Source organism: Parasteatoda tepidariorum, chromosome 8 (assembly GCF_982258835.1).
Source record: "Parasteatoda tepidariorum strain Cologne lab strain chromosome 8, Ptep-v5.0, whole genome shotgun sequence".
Taxonomy (NCBI): domain Eukaryota; kingdom Metazoa; phylum Arthropoda; class Arachnida; order Araneae; family Theridiidae; genus Parasteatoda; species Parasteatoda tepidariorum.
Genome location: NC_141762.1, coordinates 6,299,525 through 6,321,990, shown reverse-complemented (window position 1 = coordinate 6,321,990; position 22,466 = coordinate 6,299,525). Strand labels below are relative to the sequence as shown.

General features: G+C 29.8%; 2 protein-coding genes across 2 annotated transcripts; both read left to right on the top strand.

Moving 5' to 3' along the window:
• Positions 1-752: 752 nt before the first annotated feature.
• LOC107445404 (uncharacterized) lies at positions 753-21,694 on the top strand. The gene is made up of 5 exons (XM_021144496.4): positions 753-823; positions 7,269-7,334; positions 10,165-10,624; positions 20,121-20,171; positions 21,609-21,694. Exons 1-3 carry the CDS (start codon positions 812-814, stop codon positions 10,615-10,617), a joined length of 531 nt encoding a protein of 176 aa, XP_021000155.3. The 5' UTR covers positions 753-811; the 3' UTR covers positions 10,618-10,624; positions 20,121-20,171; positions 21,609-21,694.
• On the top strand, positions 16,829-21,899 carry LOC147805245 (cuticle protein 10.9-like). Its single transcript, XM_087149387.1, has 3 exons — positions 16,829-16,846; positions 20,121-20,171; positions 21,609-21,899. The coding sequence occupies exons 1-3, from the start codon at positions 16,829-16,831 to the stop codon at positions 21,897-21,899; spliced, it is 360 nt and encodes a 119-aa protein (XP_087005513.1).
• Positions 21,900-22,466: the final 567 nt, after the last annotated feature.

The following is a 22,466-nucleotide window of genomic DNA, read 5'->3' as shown; positions in this document are numbered from 1 at the left end:
ATATATATATATATATATATATATAATATATATATATATATATATATATATATATATATATATATATGTATATATATATATGTATGTATATATATATATATATATATATATATATATATATATATATATATATATATATGTATATATATATATGTATGTATATATATATATATATATATATATATATATATATATATATATATATATATATATATATATATATATATATATATATATATATATATATATATATATATATATATATATATATATATATATATATATATATATATATATAATTGCTCGTCTAATTAAATTTAATTCATTGCAATCAAAGTTTTAACTTAATCGTGTTGAAGAAAATGTGCTTTTTTAAGACAAAATGAGAGTTTAAAGGAAATAAATTCATTCTTCTGTGCCTTATCAATCCAATCATCAGATTTCCTGCTCTCTAAGAACTGAGAGGAAATAAAATTTCATAAAAACAATAGTAACTTTAAATAGAATTTTTATAGGAGATCAACAACTATTTGCCATTAGCAAAATATTAAGAATTCTAAATTTGTTTGATACTAACTTTGTAACAAATATGCATAATTGCCTCTGGGTTTGAGGCTTCTCTCTTCTTGCAAAGGTGCACTATTCGCCATAAGTGAAATAATTTTTTTCCTTTGGCTCGAAGGGATACAAATAAATCCGTTAAATGACTACAAATCCTTTTATCTTGTATTCGATGCATTATTTTCTATTTAAGTTATAAACCGTGTGGGAAAAATGTTTTAAACCAGTTTAACAAAAACTGTCATCCGAAATGTTCACAAGGGTGAGTTTTCCCACACTTTTCATTACATACAAAAATAGTTGTATTTCTTTTAAAGTATAGTAGAAACATTACAAATATTTCTTCTTTATTGTTGTGGATAAGGCATGTCGAATACGCATACATATGGCCGAATGCAAGTCAAATACGCATAAGTAAGGAATGCCATATAGGGGGTCTGTGAGCCATATGTGGTAAACGAGATTCCAATTAAAGAGGAATTTTCTTAAAATTGCATTATAATATACATATTTTTGAAATGATTTCAGAGGATCAATAGAATGAATCTAAATTCTAAAAGAGGTTCTTTCTTATAGAATTAGTGAGCTGTAATAATTTCATAAGACGTACAGTGAGCCAAAACAAACATTATTAGAATTTCATTTTAATGGTTTGAGAGGGTGACCTAAAATATCGTACTTCCTCTGAATAAACATAACGTACCTTTTTTTCAGCGGATTCGGATTTCTGTCCCCGAAAATATAGTGGGAAGTCGTAAAACTGGGAAATATGGTTCCCATAGTTGAGTCAGGAAGGCGATCCAAAGTATGGATCTTCTAATGTTAATTTTATTTTTTGCCTATTTTTCCATGTCTCGAGAAGTTTATTGCAAACAATTTTAAAATTCGTTTATCCAAAGATACTTCTTGCAAAAAATAATTTTTTTTAATATTTACCATGTTTTATTATTTATTTAAAAACAGTCGTAAAACTTTCGAATTGCAAGGTATATAAATTTTTAAATAGTTATAAAGCATCTAGTTTTAAATAGCAAAATACAAAACTTGAGCGAAATCGGTTAAATAACTCCTGAGAAATTAAATTTCAAATATCGACTTTTTTAAAATTCAGTTAATAATTTTGAAACAGTAAATTTTTAAACTTATACCTATTTTCTCTATTAATCTATGTCTAAATACAAAAAATATTGATCCCTGTGTGTTTTTTCACATTAAATCAAATAAGATCGAAACCAAAGTAGATAAAACTTAATAGTTTTGAAAGATTCTATGCGTAAAAAGGTCAAAAATTATAATTTCTTCACATAAGTTCAGTCAACTATCAACTAAGTTCGGACAGATTTCAATTATTTCAATGCGAAAAAAATATGCAGAAATATGCATTTTCTGACAAGCAAGTATTAGTTATGTACTGCTTATGTATAGAAACCTTTATTTTTTTCACCTATTCATGCTTATTTATACACACACTTTGTCTTATCGAAGGTTTCGTTAATTCGATTCTGTCAGATAGGCAATTAAATAAACATAAATAGAATACAGTGTCCGTCACTTATATATTTTATTCATCATCTCCATTAGAATAAAAACAGTTTATTGCACATAATATTTTTCATCTCACTATTGTTTCTATTTGGATATTTTTAATTATTAAGAAATTTCACTTTTGTCCTTTTTCCTGTTTTCTGTAAAAAGCATGAAAAATTGTCAAAATAAATCGAGCACTCTATTGTAAATCTTTATCACCATCTGTTAACAATAATTTAAATAATTCCCTTTTGATCAACCCCCCTAGCGTTTGTTAAATTTAATATTCATTGTCGAAAGTCGTTCGAGCTTAAAAAGTTGAAAAATAAAAGAACCCATTCGTAAAAAAATGGTTAAACAAACTGATTCATGTGAACGCGAATAAATATTTCTTGATGATTGATCACGTTTGAATAAGTCAATTTTTTGTTCCGAACTATTTTGAAAATAGGTATAAATTAAGTTCTCTACCCAAGTTCGTCTTCTAAAAGTAGTTGAAATAGTGCAACATCTGCAAAGTAGTTCGTAGTCGCTACATTAAAAAAAGTAGCCGTAGTTGTAGTTATCTACATTTGTAATTAAATAGTTGTACTTGTAGTTAACTACAAAAATAATGTAGTTTTTCCAACCACTGGGTTCACTTTGGAGAGGAGAGAGCAGAATTCAGATATTCATACTGGGCTTAAATCACGTTTTTAAATACAATTTACAGTATTTCCTCATTGGGCATTTTTTTTTTTGAAATATGACACAAATAATAATAATAAAATTATCTTAAACTATATATATATATATATATGAATGGTTGACTGAATGTAAACAATAATAAGCCTCCTTAAATCTGAAGTTATTTAGAAAATCTCCGGTGTATCACTCCGCTTACGTTATACTTATAGAATATTAAGCCTGTTCACACATCGTCTCGTAAGCATTACATTAGCTTACGGTAGATTACATGTTCTCCCCTTCCGAAATTATATATTTATTAATTAAGTAATATATAATTTCGGAGGGGGGTTTGTTCCCCAAACCCACCCCAAAACTATGCTATTGACTGTCAAACCACGTACAAACAAGGCACCGTCAACGAAATCCGAAAAAAACGAATCACATTAAGAAATAAAACATTTTTCGTTTTTAATTTTAGATTAATAACAATAGCTAAAACGAGAATAACTTTCCAAATTCAAATAAAGATAAAACTTGTTCCATAACTTGATTCTAACATAAGGAAAAGACAAAATACTAGTTTTTAATCCTGACATTATTTTAAAGTGCCCTTCACCTCTCATTTTAGGTTTGACAAAAATAAAATTATTTTCTCTTTTTTCTAAGATATCTTTTAAAATTAATTTCTTCTTTTTAGTTTTAAGTCTTGTTAGTTTCTTTACGGAAAGTGATCGTAATTTCGATAAAATCTACTCGGCAATAAAGGGATGATAACAATAATAAAATTCAGTAAACGAATGAAATCTTTATTGTTTCGGAGCTTCAGCTCAGTTTTGAACACGTTTAACTTGTCAGATCGTGGTAGAAATTATAATTGCTGATAAATTCTATTTGGCCGTAAAAAGACGTCAAATTGTTAAGAAATAGTATTAAGAAACGTTAAATGAAATTTTAAAAGAATTTTTAATAAAAGGCCTAATGTCAGTTGCAAGAATCCATCCTTGCCGATATGAAAGGGATTTAAGATGTGGAAAACATTTTGACGTGTACAACATTTTAAGCGCTCGAGAAGTTGTCAAAAATATTTTAATACTGTACCGAGTGGACGAAGGGAAACTCGCTCTAAATAAAGTTTAAAAAAAAACTGTTTTAAAGAAATGTTATTTTATTTTATCATTTTACAACCATCGTTGAACAGCCAACCGAATTTTCAGTTGACGACTAGCAATGTTTAACTCCGCATCTTTGTAATTTTGATCCCAATCCAAAAGACAAGGGAACTCCTGAATCAAGTACCAGGAGATATTTGCCATCGTGGAGGACTTTTTGAAGAAACTAACCCGTATTTGCGCTACATGGAGAGGAAAACCACGAAAACCTCCCACAGTAAGCCTGACTGCAAGAAGACTCTTATAACCCATTATCCATCAACCACTAAAGATATTTTTACGTCAGCACTATGGTCGGTGTGAGCCGGGTGCTGAATTAGAAACAACCCGTCATTGCAGGGATTCGGACCCGTTTCATCTCATTGGAAAACGAGCACTCTATACCCTGAGCCACCTTAATTTTTTTTTATAACCATCATTGAACAGCCGACCCAATTTAGGGCTTACGACTACTAATGTTCAACTCCGTAGCCTTGAGATTTTGAACCCAATCCAGAAGACAAGGAACTTCGAACTCCCGTTCTCACGAACACGAGTCCAATGCCCTACCAACCAGGCCAACCACTGGAAACCACCTTATTAAAAAAGCACAAGTTTTTCTGTATATTTCAGTATATCAACAGAGGTATAATCCTTTCTAAAACCATCTTTTTGAACCATCAACCGCGATAAAATTTCGCCAGTGAATCGTAGCGCCTATCTCTCACTCTTTTTTCGGCAAACACTTTTCACGATTCGTTACTTAACCTTGATCGCCTCTTAGACTTATGATTTCAATGTATTCAAACATGAATGGCAGACGTATAAAAAAATATCAAAATGGAGAAAAGTCGGTATATCAGATTGAACCCAAATCCTTATTAAATAAGAGTAATTTGACGAGATAGATTAGAAGATTAATTCTAAAAAAAAAGTGCCCTTAGTGATTTTATCCTAGGGATATCGCAAAAGGAAAGATTTTTGATCACCGTAGAACTTTTAAAACTGATAAAAAAAATAACTTTCTTATTTATTATAATGGTAGTATTTTTATCACTTATTTATTTTAATTTCAGAATTTCTATAAAAAGTAATCAATTCTGCAATCAATGCGAATCGCTTTGACAGAGCCAATCCAATTATTACCATTATTTAAGGAAAGAAAAGCTAACTTTATAAATAAATTTACAAGTTTATAAAAACTTTTTGTTATTTTTACTGCGTTTTCATTAACTTACTTAAGTATTTGTTATGACGAAATTTTTCTATCGAAATTTCTATCCTTTTCTGACTAGCTAGTGCACTCAAATATCTTTAATAGCTCTGTGTCTGATGATAATGAACGTTTCAATGGTATCATTGTTACAGAGAGAGTTTATCCTCATTTTATCACCGTATTAGAACTTTTCGTTAATCAAAATTTTCGACCACTTTCCAACTAGCTTAAGTACTGAAATTTTAACTGCAGCTCTGCGTCTGAGAAAAATATAAGTTTTAATTTTTCCTTGAAAACCACAAGAAAAATTTATCTCTAACATAACGTCTGAGATTTTATAGTTATTTAAAACTTTGACCCCTTTCTGACTAGTTAACAAGAGTTCTGCCTTGGATTTCATAAGGGCAACATAAATATTATTTATTCTCTGAACAGCTATGAGAGAATTTTTCTAATTTTTTTCAACTCCTAACAGAACTAAATGTCCATCAAAATTTCGTTTTCTTTCCGACAAATTTTGTTCTCAAATTTAAACTAGCATCTGATGCTAATCCAACTTAATATCGTTTTTTAAATGGTGCGAGAAGAATTCATCGCATTTTTATCACCAGAAATTTCTTCCACTTTCAGATTTGGTGTGAGAGAGAGAGAGAAAAGGAACTCTCGCTTATAAACGCACGCGTGCGCATGCACAGATAAAATCCCACTTAGCCATTTTCAAAAAACCTCTCGAATGTCTTTAAAGAAAAATAAGTATGGAATTGAATAGATAAATACAGTTTGTTTAGTATTAAAAGCGAATGATGCACAAATTTGAAGAAACAAATTATCCATTTAATTACTCACTACAGAAACTTTATCTTCATTTTTTAACGCACAGCAATTTCTACAATTAAAAGACTTTGAAAAACTGCATAAACGACGCTTAAGTTGAACGCTGAACTTGCGTAAATAATTTTTTGATTATATCTCGATATAAAAGAAAAAAAGATTTGTTTCAAGTTCTAAATTTTTGCCTAACTTGCTGCTTACTGTCATTATTCAAAACAATGCAAAATTTTGGACATTTCTAGAGTGCTGACTCATTAGCTTATAAATAAAATAATTAGTTCATTAGTTATGTTTTTATAAGTTAACTTTTTTAATTAGCTAGCCTAACTAGGAATAAAATTGTTAAATCAATAATATATTGATGGAAAAAAGTTACATTTTGTAAAAATAATATAACAAAATAGTTTATTTCTTTTATTGAAATAAATGAAGTACATCTTTAGATCTACTTTATTCCACAAAGTTTATGGTCTTTTACCTTACTTTTTCGAATCAGTCAAATAAATGTATGTATTTTAAAATATATTTATGAAATGCATTTTAAAAGATTCCGATAAATTTAAACTTAATATCCGGCCAGGTTTGTCAAATTAAATATCACATTGTTAGTTTTTCAAATAATAAATAAATGAAATTCTTAATAGTCCATTATTCTAAACATTATGAAAAGAATCGTTTAAAAAAATTTTTTTCATAACAATTATTTCATTTTTGCTATCGGGAATCTATTTCCTTAGAAACTTGATTCAGTTTATTGATATTGTATTGGAAAAAAACGTTGAACAAATTTGAAGAACTTACCTGTAACGGAATGCAACTAGCGAAAAGTTTAAAAAAAATTTCGTCAGTCATGTTCCATTTTGCAATCTATCTTATTCTGATTCTATTTCATTGTAAACTCTGTTTTTGATGACTCTTAATGTACTATATTTTCTCTATTGCAAGAGGATAATCTGTTGGCCAAAAAAAAAAAGATTTGATTTTGGTCAGTTGGCTAAAGCGATAAATTATAAGTTGCAAGAAAAACATAAGGACTAAAAACAAGCAACAAAGAGTCCAAACAATTGTTCATTCGATATAACTTATCCCCGTAAAAAAAATCAAAGAATCTTCGAGCAAAAATCGAAACTTTGTCTGGTGCTCCTTAATCACTATGCCACCATCCTGCCTGAGTACACAATTTCTGAGCCTTAAACCTTCTTGGTCGACAAGAGACTGTTGTTTCAGTTTTTTTTCTTTACTTAAGTTATTCTTCAAACTGGTTGAAATTATTTTTTCTGATGTCTATATATAAGAATTTTATTGTATATTTCTAGGTGTTGTTGTCTAGTCTTTTCTTATTAATTCCATTCATAGTGTACCATGCAGAAGGAACAAAACAAGTAAGCTGGTTGCTTTTTATCTTTTTAATGATAGTTTTTATGTACAGAGCGCAAACGAAAAATTAAACACTCTGATTAGCTTAGTGAGCAGAGTTTTCACATACTAGGACACAATCTCCATGTTCTAACCTTAAATATATTAATTACTTAGTGTAGACAATACTTTAAGTAACGGTATCCGACATAAACATGCTATTTCACTTCATAAACGTACTTTTATTGATGAATTTGGATTTTTAATTTTTAAAATGCTGGACCATTAATGTTAATTTTACTTTTTTAGGATTTCGCCATATTTCGAGAACTTTCTAAGTAAATTAAAAAAAATTTGAACATAATTATAAAATTCGTTTTCTCAACGAGAATTCCCTGAAGAAAAAACTAAACAATTACTATTTTTATTATTTTATTTATAAACAGTTCAAAGCATTTTGAATTGTATGGTATAAGATTTTTCATTTTCAAGAATCTGATTTTAAATGACTAAATGCAAACTTTTGGCCAAATCGGTGGATTAGTTTCTGTGTTATCACATTTTAAAAAAAAGTCGTATATTTAAAATTTTATTTCTCTGCTCTTTTAAAGTGTAAAAAGGAAATAAAAGATGAATCATAATCATTAATAATACAGACATTAATGATTAAATATTCTGAATGAATTAAGAAAAAAACTGCATTTTTCAAATAGACTAATGAAGAGATAGTAAAGTGCATCACTTTTGAAAAACTTTGGGATAGAAGATTTTCGATAGCTATAAAAGTTAATTAGAAAAGTCATACTACGTTTTTTAGTCTATTAAAAAACGTAATTTTTAGCAGACTTAACACAGGTAAACTAGTGTGTCCTCTACACTAATTATGAAAATGCAGTTAAAGAGGAAGAAAAGCCAAACAGTTTTGTGAAAGCGTTTTCTTCTTTTCGTGTTACTCTATAACAGGATTATCTAGACTCAGAATTGAGAATTTTTTAATTAATTTGAATAATTTTCATCTAGATTTTTTTAATAACGACAGGCACTGAACTTTCGTTCTTCGCCTTAGAAAATGCCGGAAATGTTGCTCATTTATCGTTACCCGGTGGGCACCTGCGAACCAAAGAAGGATTTCAAAAAGGAGTCGAGCAACGTTGCCCACACCACAAATACCCGTTCATAAGGTACCACATTCACACATCCCCACCACATTCCATCCGTACCGCATTCACACATCACATACAACAGAAGAAAAAATACATATAGAAATATCCATGCCCTGAGCGGGATTCGAACCATCAGTCTCATTGTCTTCGCAGTTAGGCAATTTAACCACTCGGCCAACTGGCAGTCTCACCTAGATTGCAAAATCTTGCTTAATTAGGAAAAAAGTTTAACATTTCTTTCAAAAACATAAAAGCTACTTGTCTGTTCGAAAGCCTAGCGATAATTCTATACATTAAATCCAATGAATAATCCCAAGAAACTAAACGGTAAGATATACTTGTCGATGGAAAAAACTTCATTTGTTTCGACGTGTTTCAAGCGTTCAAAACAAGGTACTCATTCTCAAGACACACCAGACGTCCATGTTGTTCTGAGATTGCTCTATCCTTAGAATGTTTTTGCAACGTCTATGGGAAGAGTGTGGGAAATTCATGAAACTGTAGTTTCTGGTGGTAAGTTAAAAACCCTTCAAAACTTGCAGAGTTAATGACTCTACAGGTTTTTCAATAAATCCCCTCCGTTCATTTCCTGAACTCTTATTTTTAAGGTTCCTTAACATTCTCAAAACAGCAGCCACAGAGTGAAAGAGCAGGGAAGTTCAAACAAAATAGTTGTCTTAACTCTCTTTTTAAAGGTTGGTATAGCCTGGCTGGTAGGGCATTGGGCCCATGCCCGAGAGGCAGTGAGTTCGATCCCCGCCTGCTGAAGACTCCCCGAGTACAAAACGGGATTGTCACAAAGTCCTCCAAGTTCCCATAACAAATCGATGCCAATGGGGGAGTGGACCGGAGATTGATTGTGCTCTGGTACAGGTCGACGATCTGCGGATGGATGGATGATGTGTGAATGTGTCCTCCCTGTAAAACGGGATATGACTTATGTATGTTGTCCTCAGAAATGTTTCCCAGACCGTCGTCACTAGCCTACTGTGCAGCTTTGTGCGACAAAAGTACCGTACCTTTTAACTTCTTTTTATTTATTTATTTATTTTTCGTGAGTGCTTTGCGTGAAATGAGTTGACTTTTTTCACCTTAAGAGGGCGCTAGAAAGCGTAAGAAAACCTTCTCTGCAAATTCTGTTTCACTTCCATTGGTATTTAAAAATTTAAATTAAGGAATAAGTATATTCATATTCAGAATAACGCTGAGTAGACCATGGAGTTCCAAGTGCTTAAAATAGTTCTTAAAAGTATCCAAATACAAACAAATTATGGCAGGATTACTCAGTAGGGAATAATCCTGTGCAATCCTTTGTTGAAAAGCGTTTCAGCGTTTGAAACTCTGTGGTTTACTCTATGTTAGTCCGAGCGCACTTATTTACTTAAAAATACAAGTAGAGGTGAAACAGAATTTGCCATGAACAGTTTCTCCGTCGGTAGGGCGAAAATAATTTTGAAGCAAATGAAGTTTTACCAAATAACAAAATAATGCTTTGCTTGTGGTATTAAACTGTGACTTTTTTTTTTATTTTCCTTGGAGAAAGAACCAAATAATCTCCCAAAATGTGGAAGGAAAAACAATACTTAATGGAATGCCTGATAACTCTCAACTCCTCTTGAACATTTATAGTTTTTAAAATATTGAAAAAAAAGCATTTCCCACAAAAAAAATTAATTAGAATCTCTTATTTCAGTCTAATCCATCACCCTACCATTATGGCTACGATGTGAAAGATGGTCAGTCATCTCATTACAAGAAAGAAGAAAGGGATCAGGACGGAACAGTGAGAGGTAGTTACGGTTACCTCGGACCTGATGGTATATTCCGAGAAGTTCACTACATAGCTGACCAGAACGGATTTCGAGCTGAAATAAAAACGAATGAACCCGGTACGGCAAACGACAATCCGGCTAATGTCCTGCTCCTCTCTGAGTACGATACGGTGCACGATTATAGCCACGATAAGGAACACATGCACGAGCAAGAAGAAAAGAAAACAAACGAAGAAGAGAAAGAAAGTTACGAAGACGATGAACAGGATCAAGTCGTTGAAAGCAGAACGCCAAAAGGTCGAGCGAATAAGAAATCCAACAAAAAGAACTATTCATATTTTAAGTTTGGTGAAAGACACGGAGGACACGTCTAAAATATAAGTATGTGTATTTCATTATTGCGTGCATCAAAGTAATTTTATTTCGTTTTATTTTACAACTGGCTTTGAGCAGCCACCCCAATTCTAAGTGTACGACTATCAATGTAAAACTACGTAGCCTTTGTTATTTTGAACAAACCCCAGAAGTCAAGGGAACACCTGTATCGAGCAGTGGGACAAACTAGCCTTCATGGAGGACTTTTTAATGGAATTAAACGGCATTTACGTTACTCCAATAGTTAGTCCGACAGCACAGGGATTTTAACCCATGATTCGTCTACCACTAAGGATATTTTACGTCAGCACTGTGGCAGTGGCGTAGCGAGGGGTGGGCAAGGGGGGGCATCATGCCCCCGGCGCTACTCACAAAGGGGCGCCAAATGGTCCCCAAAACAAAAAATTGCTGGATAATTTTTTTTAATTATGATTGATTTCTGGAAAATATATTTTAAATTAGTGCCAGTGAAATATAATAAAAGTTAATTCATAAATATTATTCATAATATTTAATATCTAATTCATATTAAATATTATATTAAATTCATATTCATATTAAATATATTTCAATATTTAATTCACGTCCTTGTCATCGCGCTCTGCTTAGAATAAAAATGAAATGTTATTAAATATTAAATATTATACATAAGTTTAATGTCAGCATAAATTATATTGTACATTTCACTATGTTACTACCTTTCAAATTCAAGGCATTCTTGGTAAGTAATAAATCAAATAAGATTACTTACTACATCTACTCGACTCTTCTATTATTAAGTGAATAGAGTATGAAAAAATTTGTTAACAGAAAAATTTGTTGTTCTCATATTTGTCACCACAGATTCAAATTCAATTCATTCATCTTCTGGCATCTACAGTTCGAAATCAACTAATAAACGATATCAAAAGAAATAAATATTATGGACTTTTGTTTGATTCAACTCCTGATATCTCTCATCGAGAACAAATGTCCCAAGTCACAAGGTATGTAGATGTTGATTTTATCAATAAAAAAGTTTCCATCAAAGAATCTTTTTTGAGTTTCATTGAAATACATGCTAAAGATGCAGCCTCGATCGAAAATACAATTTTAGAGAAATTAAATTACGATGAAATTTCATTCACAAACTGCAGATCACAATGTTACGATAATGCTGCCGTGATGGCAGGTCACACATCTGAAACGCGATGGAGCGCTAGAATACAAGCAGTTATCGTTATCATCTATGAGCTAGAGAATATAAAAGAACTAATAGAAAAGTTAGCAGAGCACACTACCAATACAAGTGACAACAGAAGTGAAGCTATAATTCTGTTGCAAAATATACTAACCTTTAGTTTTATAACTTTACTTCATTTCTGGTATGAAATTTTAAGAAGGATTGATCGTGTGCAGCTCAGATTACAAGATCCTAGAATGAATTTTAGAGAAGTGTTCCATGATCTTGAATCATTAGCGACTGAACTAGCCGAAATTTGAGACAAGCTCTGTAAAGAGGTAATAGAAAAAGCAGAGTCTCTTTGTGAAAAATGGAATATGGATACAACAATACGTGCCTGGAGAATTGGCTATGGTGGTCTTTCCGCAGAAAGTGAAATTTCTCGCGTTATGAAAAGCACTCTTGATCGTCTCCAAGAAATGTGTACACGATTTACACGATTAAGTGACCTTAATTTCAAATTTGGATTTCTACTAGACGTTGAAAATTTATTAAACAAGGATAATGTTGATAACGACCTTGAAAAAAATTGTAAAAATCTGGGTGAATTTTATAATACAGATTTCAATGTAATAGAACTTTTTATCAAAATATGTGACAGCAAAATGTTACTCCGCAGTAGAAAAGAAATTAAACCTAAAACTCCATTAGAATTTCTTACTTTTATAATCAATCTCGAATGAAGAAGATGTTTTTCCAAATCTGAGAGCGGCATTTCAAATACTCCTGACTATCTCAGTATCAATTGCTAGCTGCGAACGTTCATTCAGCAAGTTAAAATTAATTCTGACAGATCGCCTAAGTGACCTAGCATTTTTAAGAGTGGAAAGAGAAAAATTTTAAATGATCAATTTTGATGATATTATTGATACATTTGCTTCATCAAAAGCACGGAAAATTTAGACATAGTAATAGTTATATTAATGTATTATAATCATATGATTATTAAATATATGTATCTCCTTAGAGATAATAAATATTTACTTTTTTATTGTTTAAAAACTGCGTGCTTTTAAAATATTTCTTTATAAATATGCAAAATAAATAATAGGTATCTTTTGAACTAATTCTAGATGATCATATACATTTCAAAATCTAGTCTTGTTCTCTCAACTACATTTTTTGTCTCAAATTTAAAGCCTAGCTTGAGTCTATGACTTTATTTATTTTACTTTATTTATTTATTAATTTGCTATAATCCAAGTCGCCTATATATAAACCATATATATTTTATATATAATATTATATGGTTTTCGAATGGGGGGGGGCGCTAAAAGGGTATTGTGCCCCGGGCGCGAGTTAAGCTCGCTACGCCACTGCACTGTGGGCAGTGTGAGCCAAGTGCAGAATTCATATCAACCAGACACCGCTAAAAGGTGAACGCTTAATGCCCTGAGCTACCTCGGTACAAAAAGTGTTTTTTATTTTTAATTTTATAACCAGGGTCGAACTATAAAAGTATTTTAAAATATGGTAATTTAGAAAGTTTAAATTCACTCTCTAAAATTATGCAGGGTATTGAACAACGTTAACCTTTAAAGATGTTTTTCATTTCACTGCGATTCGAATATTTGTCACCTCATTGGAAGGAGAACGTTCAGTCTACTGATGCTCCTCGGCTCCATAAAAGTAATATTTTTTTTATTTTATAAATGGCGTTGAACCATGAAAGTGATTTCATAACAGTCGTTGAATAGCTGGCCCAATTTTTGGGTTTACGACTATTGTAGCCTTGTAATTTTGAACCCAATCCAGAAGACAAGGAAACTCCTGGATGAAGCAGTGGGAGAAATTTGCCTTCCTTCGTGGAGTTTTTTTTCTGTGGAACTAACCTTCATTTGCGTTTTACGGAGAGGAAAACCACAAAACCTCCCACAGTTGCATGACCGCAAGGAGATTCTAAGCCATGACCATTCTACCACTGAGGATATTTTAAGTCAGCAATATGCAAAGCTATAATTAATTACACCATCTTACAGTAAAAAAATTATTCGGGCTCAAAGTCATGTTTCAAAAGCTCTGTCGTGAGTGACCCATAAAATAACGCAAAAAAAAGAAAGAAAGAAAATTCATAACTGATGTGAATTATCCATTACTGTTCGTTCATGCATATCTTTAGTCAGCGCCGTCTGTACTCTGTAGCAAGTTTAAAAAAAAAAACATTATCCCTATGGAGGGAGCCTGTTAGCATCTAAGTGCACGCCAAATTTATGCCAAGCTCCTAGTACGAACGTATATCAATGTCGCGAACTCTTGAAACGACGTTACAGAACCTCCTTTTTGCTTGCTTTCTTATTAACAATAGTAACAGCTATTAACAAGAATAATCAATTAACAAGTAATAAGAATTAATAAAATTATATCTAAAAATCGTAACAATGTACATTTTTCTGTTCGCACTGATGAGAGAATAATAAATATTGTTTCTGGCAGATGACTTTCTTCTACAACAAAATAAAAGTGAAAATTCTTTATTTCACATCTAATTTGGGCATGTCAGCATAAGACACGTCATTTCTAGTGGTCCAATCAAATCCAATGCTCTCGCAACGTCATATAGTTGCTTCTTTTTCAAGAACAAATGTTCTCCTTATTTATCAAAATATGTCGCCTAGTCTAGGATTCCAGTAAGACTACGAGACTATAACCTTTTTTTAATAATTCTATGATATATTCGTAAAAGATAGCACGAATTAAATTTCTGTCCGACGAGTTTAACTTTTCAAAGCTATTCTATACTGTATATTGTTTTGAAAATATAATTTATAATTTGATAATCGAATAAAACGGAACTATATGCAAGCGCGGATGATTACTTAAATCCTCTACCGCAATGGTCTTTTCTTAACTTGCAACTGAGTATAGACTATTTCCGAAAATGTCGCTTAACATCATTGTGGAGAAAAACCACAGTTGGGTGAAAACGAAAAGCGTCTGCGATTTAATTTTTAAACACTAAAAAGGTTATTCTAACACTGCATCATATACATGTGCAAACATTAAAATTGACTCATTGATTTTGATAATTTTAATCTAGGTGGAAAATCTCCCCAAACTGGCGATTCTTAAAAAAAGTTTATTCTCTGTTGCAAGCTAAGAAGAGACAATTGAGGTATAGGATTTAAGTAATCTTCCGCGACTGCATATAGTTCCATTTTATTTATTTTTTTATCAAATTATACAAATATGCTTTCAAAACAATATTAAAGCTTTTAAAAATCAAAATTTAATTCGTGCTATATTTTACGATATATATCATAGAATTATTAAAAAAAATTATTATAGCTTCGTAGTCTTGCTGGAATCCTAGTCTTGGCGGCACAATGCGATAAATAAGAAGAACTCTTGAAAAAGAAGCAACTATTTGACGTGTCATATTGGATTTTATGGAACCACTAAAAATGGTGCATCTCATGCTGGCATGTTCTTAACAAATCAAATGAGAGATAAAGAATTTTTACTTTTGTTTCGCTGTAAAAGAAAATCGTCTGCATGAAACAATATTTATTATTCTTTCATCAGTTTCTTAAAATTCAAACAGAAAGTATTATTTAAATATTATGCATACTCTAATTTTACGAAAAGCAAAACAATAGTTTTTATTCAATAAGTTTTAAGAAAGCAAGCAAAAAGAAGGCTGCGCAACGTTGTTTCAAGAGTTGGCAACGATGATATATTTAAGTTATTAATGCGTTCTAAAGTCCAAATAATTCTTTACGGTAAGATGATATATTTAGTTTAAAGTTATAGCTTTGCCTCAAGTGCGCTTAAACTGATTTTATTGTTTTATTTTCCTTGGTGACTGAGCTACGTAAAAAGATGTTAAATATTTAAAAAATATATTTGTTAGGCTTTTTAAAAAATCATAAATTTAGTGGGCTAATCCCAACTCGATAAAAATTACTAAAATCATTTAATGAATATAAATTTATGATCCTAGACAATGATTATGAGCCAGAAATTTATCCAACATTAAAAAATTAGCTCACAAACGATTTTCATTTTCGCAAAATTGTAACTTTTTGAGACATTCTCAAAATAAGCATAAATAGCTCTATCTATGCTATCTATGCTTATTACTCTATCTATGCTTCTATATATGCTTATTTTATTTTATTTATTATTTTATAAGAGAGGCCAAGCCTAACGTAACAATCATAACTAACTGTTGCAAACTCAACAGTTATAAGAATAGTATATTATTCGCTAAAAAAATGAACGTTATTTTATGAGATCTTTCGAAGATCATTCTTAATGTATGTTTTTAGAATGTTTGTTTGAAATTAAATTTAAAAAAATATTTACATTCAGGGTAATAAATTAAAATTGAAAGGTGAAAAAAATAAAAATGCTCCCTTAATGCAACTGAGGAAAGATGGGAATTAAGTTATCAAAGAGCTCGAATGATTGTTAGGGATACCTCTAACAATCAAATCTGCATCAAACAGTTGAAGATGGTTTTAAAGGTTTTCAGTCCATTCTTCACTGGTGATTTGTTCGATTTTAGTAGAGAGTTAATTTATTCCTCACTTAAATAATAATCTGGGATTCTTCATGAGTATAATTTTCCGATATCATTTTCGCATGAATTTTAAGAACATCTATGACGGGTGGTGATTACAGCACACTTATTACAGCACAATATAATTGAAATTTAAAATATAAAACTTTACGGAACAAACAGAAGAACGAAGAAAAGCAGTTGATTTTTCAAGAGAGAACTTCAATTTAGAATTTTTAAAGTCTAATATTTAAAAAAAAAATCGCTCTTTAAGATTCCATCTTCAAAACAGTTATATTTTTAAATTTATATGCCTCAAAAACTGCTCGACCGATTTCAATCAAATTCGAATTTCGTTATGGCATATTTTAAAAAAATTTTGTACGTTACTACGTTAAATTGTAAAAAATAAACATAATTAGAGAAATATTGTGATTAATATTTATTAATTATTTTTTTTACTTGGTAAAGATACATTTTTGACACAATGACATGTTTTGGAGAGGTAAGTTTAATAACTGAGCTATCTTTTTTTTCATTGCCCCCCCCCTAACTTTCTTTTTATCTCGTCAATGATGCTGAAGAATATCTAATTTTTTCTTCTACGTTAGTTAAAATGTTCTTTGAGAACACTTGACAAAGCATGCACTTGACAAAGAATAATTAAAAAGAATAAGACTTCCTGAAGAAAGAAGGGAAGTTGTCACCCAACGATTAGCTCAATGAATCGAGAAAAAAGGAAGCTTTGAAGTACCCGGAGCCGCTCACTTCCTTTATTTATCCCTCCTTATATAAAAGACAAACACTTGTCTTAGTAATGACAACAATAAGAAACAACAACAAAATGATCCACAAGGTATGTTCCTCACCTTCATCCATGTTTAAGAATTTTTTCTTTTCTTCTTCTTTTTAAATTAAAATATCGTGTCGTTTTTTATTTATTTGGATTCCATCCATATTATTTAATTTTTTCAAAATAATTTTCATTGTAGCAATTATTATAATATTTTGATATTTGTTGTAATATAACAACAAAATAAAGTAAATAATTTTAACAATTTAACACTCGAGTTGGTAATAATAATAATAATTAATAATAGAAGTAAAGTAGTAGTCGATAAATGCATCGTACATCATCGAATTATTTTTTTTATTTAGATTATATTTAAATTACTTAATTTTTATAGAAATATTTATAATACAGAGTTTATTATCCGAACATATTTTACTGTTTTTTCTTAAGTAAAGAATGAAGTAAACAAATTTAACATTTTTAAATTTAAATTTCATGGATATTATTAAGAGTTATTTATTATGCAGCTTTAATTAATGTAATATATTTTAATATTTATTCGAATATCGAAGTGTTTTTTATTAATATGTAATTATATTCCATTAAAATTGTTTTTTTTTTATATATATATAATTATTCATAATAAGATTTTTACTATGCGATTTTATGTATTTGTCGTAAAATAAAAATTAGAAAGATAAACTTAACATTTAAATTGGTAATGATAATAATAATAGTAAATATAGTAGCTGTAAATAAATTTATCATTCGATATTATCGTATTGTTGTTTTTTTTAATTTGATTCCATTATATTATTTAATTTTTATAGAATCATTCATAATTTGTTGTAATAAAAAAATAAAATAGTATAAAGATATTTAACATTCTATATTATTTTTCTAATTTAGATTTCATGGAGATAGGTTATATTTTGCAGTTATTTGCAATTTAGCATCAACTTTTCGAACATAGTTTAGTATTTGTTAGAATATTGACTTTTTTTTAGATTTATTTGGATGTCATTAATATTATTTATTTTTTTACGGAATTAATCATAGTATCGTTTTTACTATATGAACATATTTACGTGTGTTTCGTAATATAAATCAAAATGAAGAAAATTATTCAACCTGGAAGATATTAAATTTGATAGCTTGAATAAGAAATTTCCATATTACATATTCATAAGATTCCGTATATATTATTTAAATTTTACAAAATTAGTCTGCAAATATAATTATGTAAACGAATTTTAGTATTCCTTGCAATACGAAAATGAGATGAGGTAAATAAATTTAACTTGGAAATAAATTTAACAAAGGAATTGATTCGACTTCCTGAGTAAGAAATTTCAAGCATTTTTTTCGATTCCACTGGAATAGATCTATTAAATTCCGATAATTATTTTTTCAATTTTTACAGAATTAACTTTACTACAGAAAATGACGTAAGCATATTTTGTATACAAAAACAAAATGAAGTAAATAAAGTTTAGAAGTTGTATAAATTTGATACCTTTTGTTAATTTCCAATTTTCGTTTCAACCCAGATCAAACAAAACGAAGTAATTCATTTTTAATTTCAAACATCAGATTCGGGTTTTTGAATGCGCAATTTTAAAAAAAAATCTAAAATTCTGAATTAAGTTTTTAAAAATAGAGGACACTGCTGGACCCTAGAGGAGTGTTGAGATAAGAGGTCACGAGAGGCCGCTGTTACCTCTCAAACGTTTTCACTATTTAGCAAATTTTGCTGACCATCCGGCATGTTTAAGAAAAATAATTTTCTCTTATTTTATTCAGAAAACACAAACGAAATTATGAACAAAGCATCTTACAATGTTTAAACTTCAAATTTATTTGGAGTGATTAAATTTTAAAGCTTAGGGATTGGGGATCAATAAATACTAGCGAGCGTAGTCATTAAAATTAAATATAAGAAAATATCAAGACATATAAATTGGGGAAAAACTTAAGTGAAAGGAGAAAAGCATGAGAACTTGGAAGGAATTTTCGGCGATTAACGGACGATGGCGATCAGAAAGCGATTCCCACTTGTAATTAAAAGAGAGAATATTAAGAACTTTGTGTCTGTAGAAATTACGTGCACATTAAATTGGAGAGAGGCTCTTACAAAATCTAGTTAATGCTACGAGAAAAAAAAAAGTCAACTTTAATTCGAACAATGAATTATCAATACTAATTTTAAAATAATCATTATCATTATTCCATCTGTTTATATGTTGGTTTCATTTTATTTATTTTTATGCATATTAACTGGAAAAATTAGGCAAAAAACAGCATTTACTATACCCGTATCTATTTTATTACTGTTCACTTTTAAATTCAACAAATCGATATATTTTAAATAGGTACATCTATTATTTATTCATAATTAATTTTTTATTCTTTTTTTTTTTTAATTTTTAACTACTGAAACTATATTTTTATTTTAGCAGAATTCTCAGAATACCTATTTTATTCTTCTCCGGTATTAGACCGGTATTAGACGCGTAAAATCCAGCCATTTAATTGGCGCCGAAAACAACATAATTAAAACATAAAATCCAAATGAAATGCATTTTATAACAAAATAAAACAAAAAAGTAACGTTAAAAGTAAATTCATGTAATTTAATATGAGCAGTAAACAAGGAAATATCGATTTATACCTTATTTACATGTTTATGGGCATGTTGCCTTAAATGAAACAACATTGCTAATCTTGGCGAACAAGTTGGCGATAGTCTAAGGAGCATCTCCGAGTATAGTAAAACCTTACTTTTCATAAATATAGATATTAGTGACATTTTATTCATTAGCATATTAATCTTATAAAATATGTCTCAGATAGCTAAATACTTTTAAAATTAATTAAAATAAATAAAAAAAACATTGTGTATTATAAAAATTTTTAAAAAAAGTGAAATAAATTTTTTTGTACAACTTATATTTTTATCTGTTAATATTCAAAATGTCATTTTCAGGTTCTTCTATTCATCTCATTGTGCTGTTTCTGCCTAGTCATTAGTCAGCATGTAAGTATTGATTATATCCTGCTATATTTAAAACTTGCTTTTGTTATAAAATGAATTGAAAAGGAAAATTTTTCTTAACATTTACTTCAATTTTAAAATCGTTTATTTTGAATACTATACTTTATTATAGAACAGTTACTTTGAATTGATACATACGTTAAAAACTCCTCCGTTAAGAGAAAACGATTACTTTTGAATTGATTGAAATGCAGAGAATTTCCAATGAAAAAATAAATCAAAATTATATTTTTTTAAAAAACAGTTACAAATTTAATATTTTAAATTTCAGACTATAAATGATTTTCACATTATTTAGTGACACTATATTACTATCAAAGGTACACAATTATAAAGAGAAACAATAAAATAGAATTCTTCCAAGAACATTTCAATTTCAGAGTGTTTTCTAAAATGTAAAAAAAAACAGGAGAAACTGACAAAATCCAGTAGACTAGAAAATCAAGTAGAGCTAATAGTTATGTGAGCTGTTGTAAAGGTGGGGCACGCAGGGTCTTGACCAAGGCCTTGCATTTCTAATACGTCATAGGTCATCCTACCAGTATAAAAAAATATAAATATTTTTTTAATAATCTAAAAATTTTGATTTTAATTTTATTTTCTGCAAAAATACGGAAACTTCCTTTACTATATCAATCGTACTGATAGAAAACATAGCTGCTAAAGACAGTGGTCTATATATGTTCTAACTATATAAAACAATCTTGGTTTTTTTGCCATAACTGGACGCAAATAAAACCAATGAGTATGCATTAAAAAAGTCCATGTTTTAACACAAATTTACAAATGTTAACTTACTTCCTGCTCCACCTGGACAATAAAAAAACATCAAATTAATAAAATAAAATAAAATTATATCAAAAAGATATCGCGACTATTATACATAACGATAATTATTGAACCCCATTCAGTGAGTGCGGATAAATTTTATTCGGATTACGAAAATATTGACGAAATAAAAAATAATAAAAACTAATTAAATCGAAAACATATTTTGCGATTCATTTAACAAATCACCATGGTATTACTCATCTGTTATAGGGACCAACATTCGTGTTGACGGCAAACACATCGTCCCAATATTTGATAAGCACCCAGTGGTTTATACATTTCTAGAAACTATTTACAGAATTAGAAAACATGAAATATTTTTTAAAAAAATTCCACATTCCGAATTCCTTGCTCTTGATACATCAAATAAACGATAATTTACATTGATGAAAATTAAATAATAGTATAAAATGTTTAACAAATTATACAAAAAAAAATATTTAGTTCACTTTCAAAAATTTATTCAGAGATAAAAAAAATTCATACAAGTTCATTTACATATATTTTGCTAGGCGCCCCACACACACAGAAATAGGATATTTAAAAACGTTTAAATGTGTATGAAATTTTTATTCGATTCTGTTTCAGCTGGAGGAGCCCCTGCCTTACAACTTCGGCTATGCTTTCCAAGATGATCATGGGGCGGCGCAGTTTCGAAAGGAAAGAGGTGATGGTCACGGTCAGGTTCAGGGAAGTTACGGCTTCACCGACGAGAGAGGAGTGCAGAGAGAAGTTCATTATGTAGCTGACCAAAATGGTTTCAGAGCTCAAGTCAAATCTAATGAACCTGGATTGAGTGGCAATGAACCAGCTGACGTCAAATTACATTATAGTGGACATTCAAATTATCATCAAGGCTTTCATCATTTACATGGCTAAATATTAAAAATCTGTATATAGTAACCACTGCTTCTTTTATGTGTTCTTTTCACGTTTATACGAATTAGTTTACTATTACAGATATTTCTTTCTTTTTTTTTTTTACAACACATGTATAGTTTATCTGAGCTAAGAACTCCTCCAACCACAAAGTCTGGGGCCGCCTGGTGCTATGGAAACAAGAATGGAGCATTTTAAGGAGGGTGGCTGCACTCTAGGACTAACACCATAGACTGAAGAGATTCCCTTTCTCTCGCCGAGCCGACTCAAAACCACTCCAAAACAGGGACCTCGTTACCATAGTCACCGCAACAGGTTCAGACGAATGTCTGGAGGAGTTCCTATTTAAGACAAACTATATTACGTTCAAATTCAAAATCAAAAATAATAATAATAATTTTAATTAAGCTTATTTACAAACTTATCTTCAGTTTCAAACAATTTATAAAAAAAAAAAAGAATCAACTAAATTATTTTCTTTTCAAACAAATTTTTTTTTACTCAGTTAAATTTAATCTAACTAAAAATGTTTTTTTTTAAAAAAGATTTATTTTTTTCAATCAATTC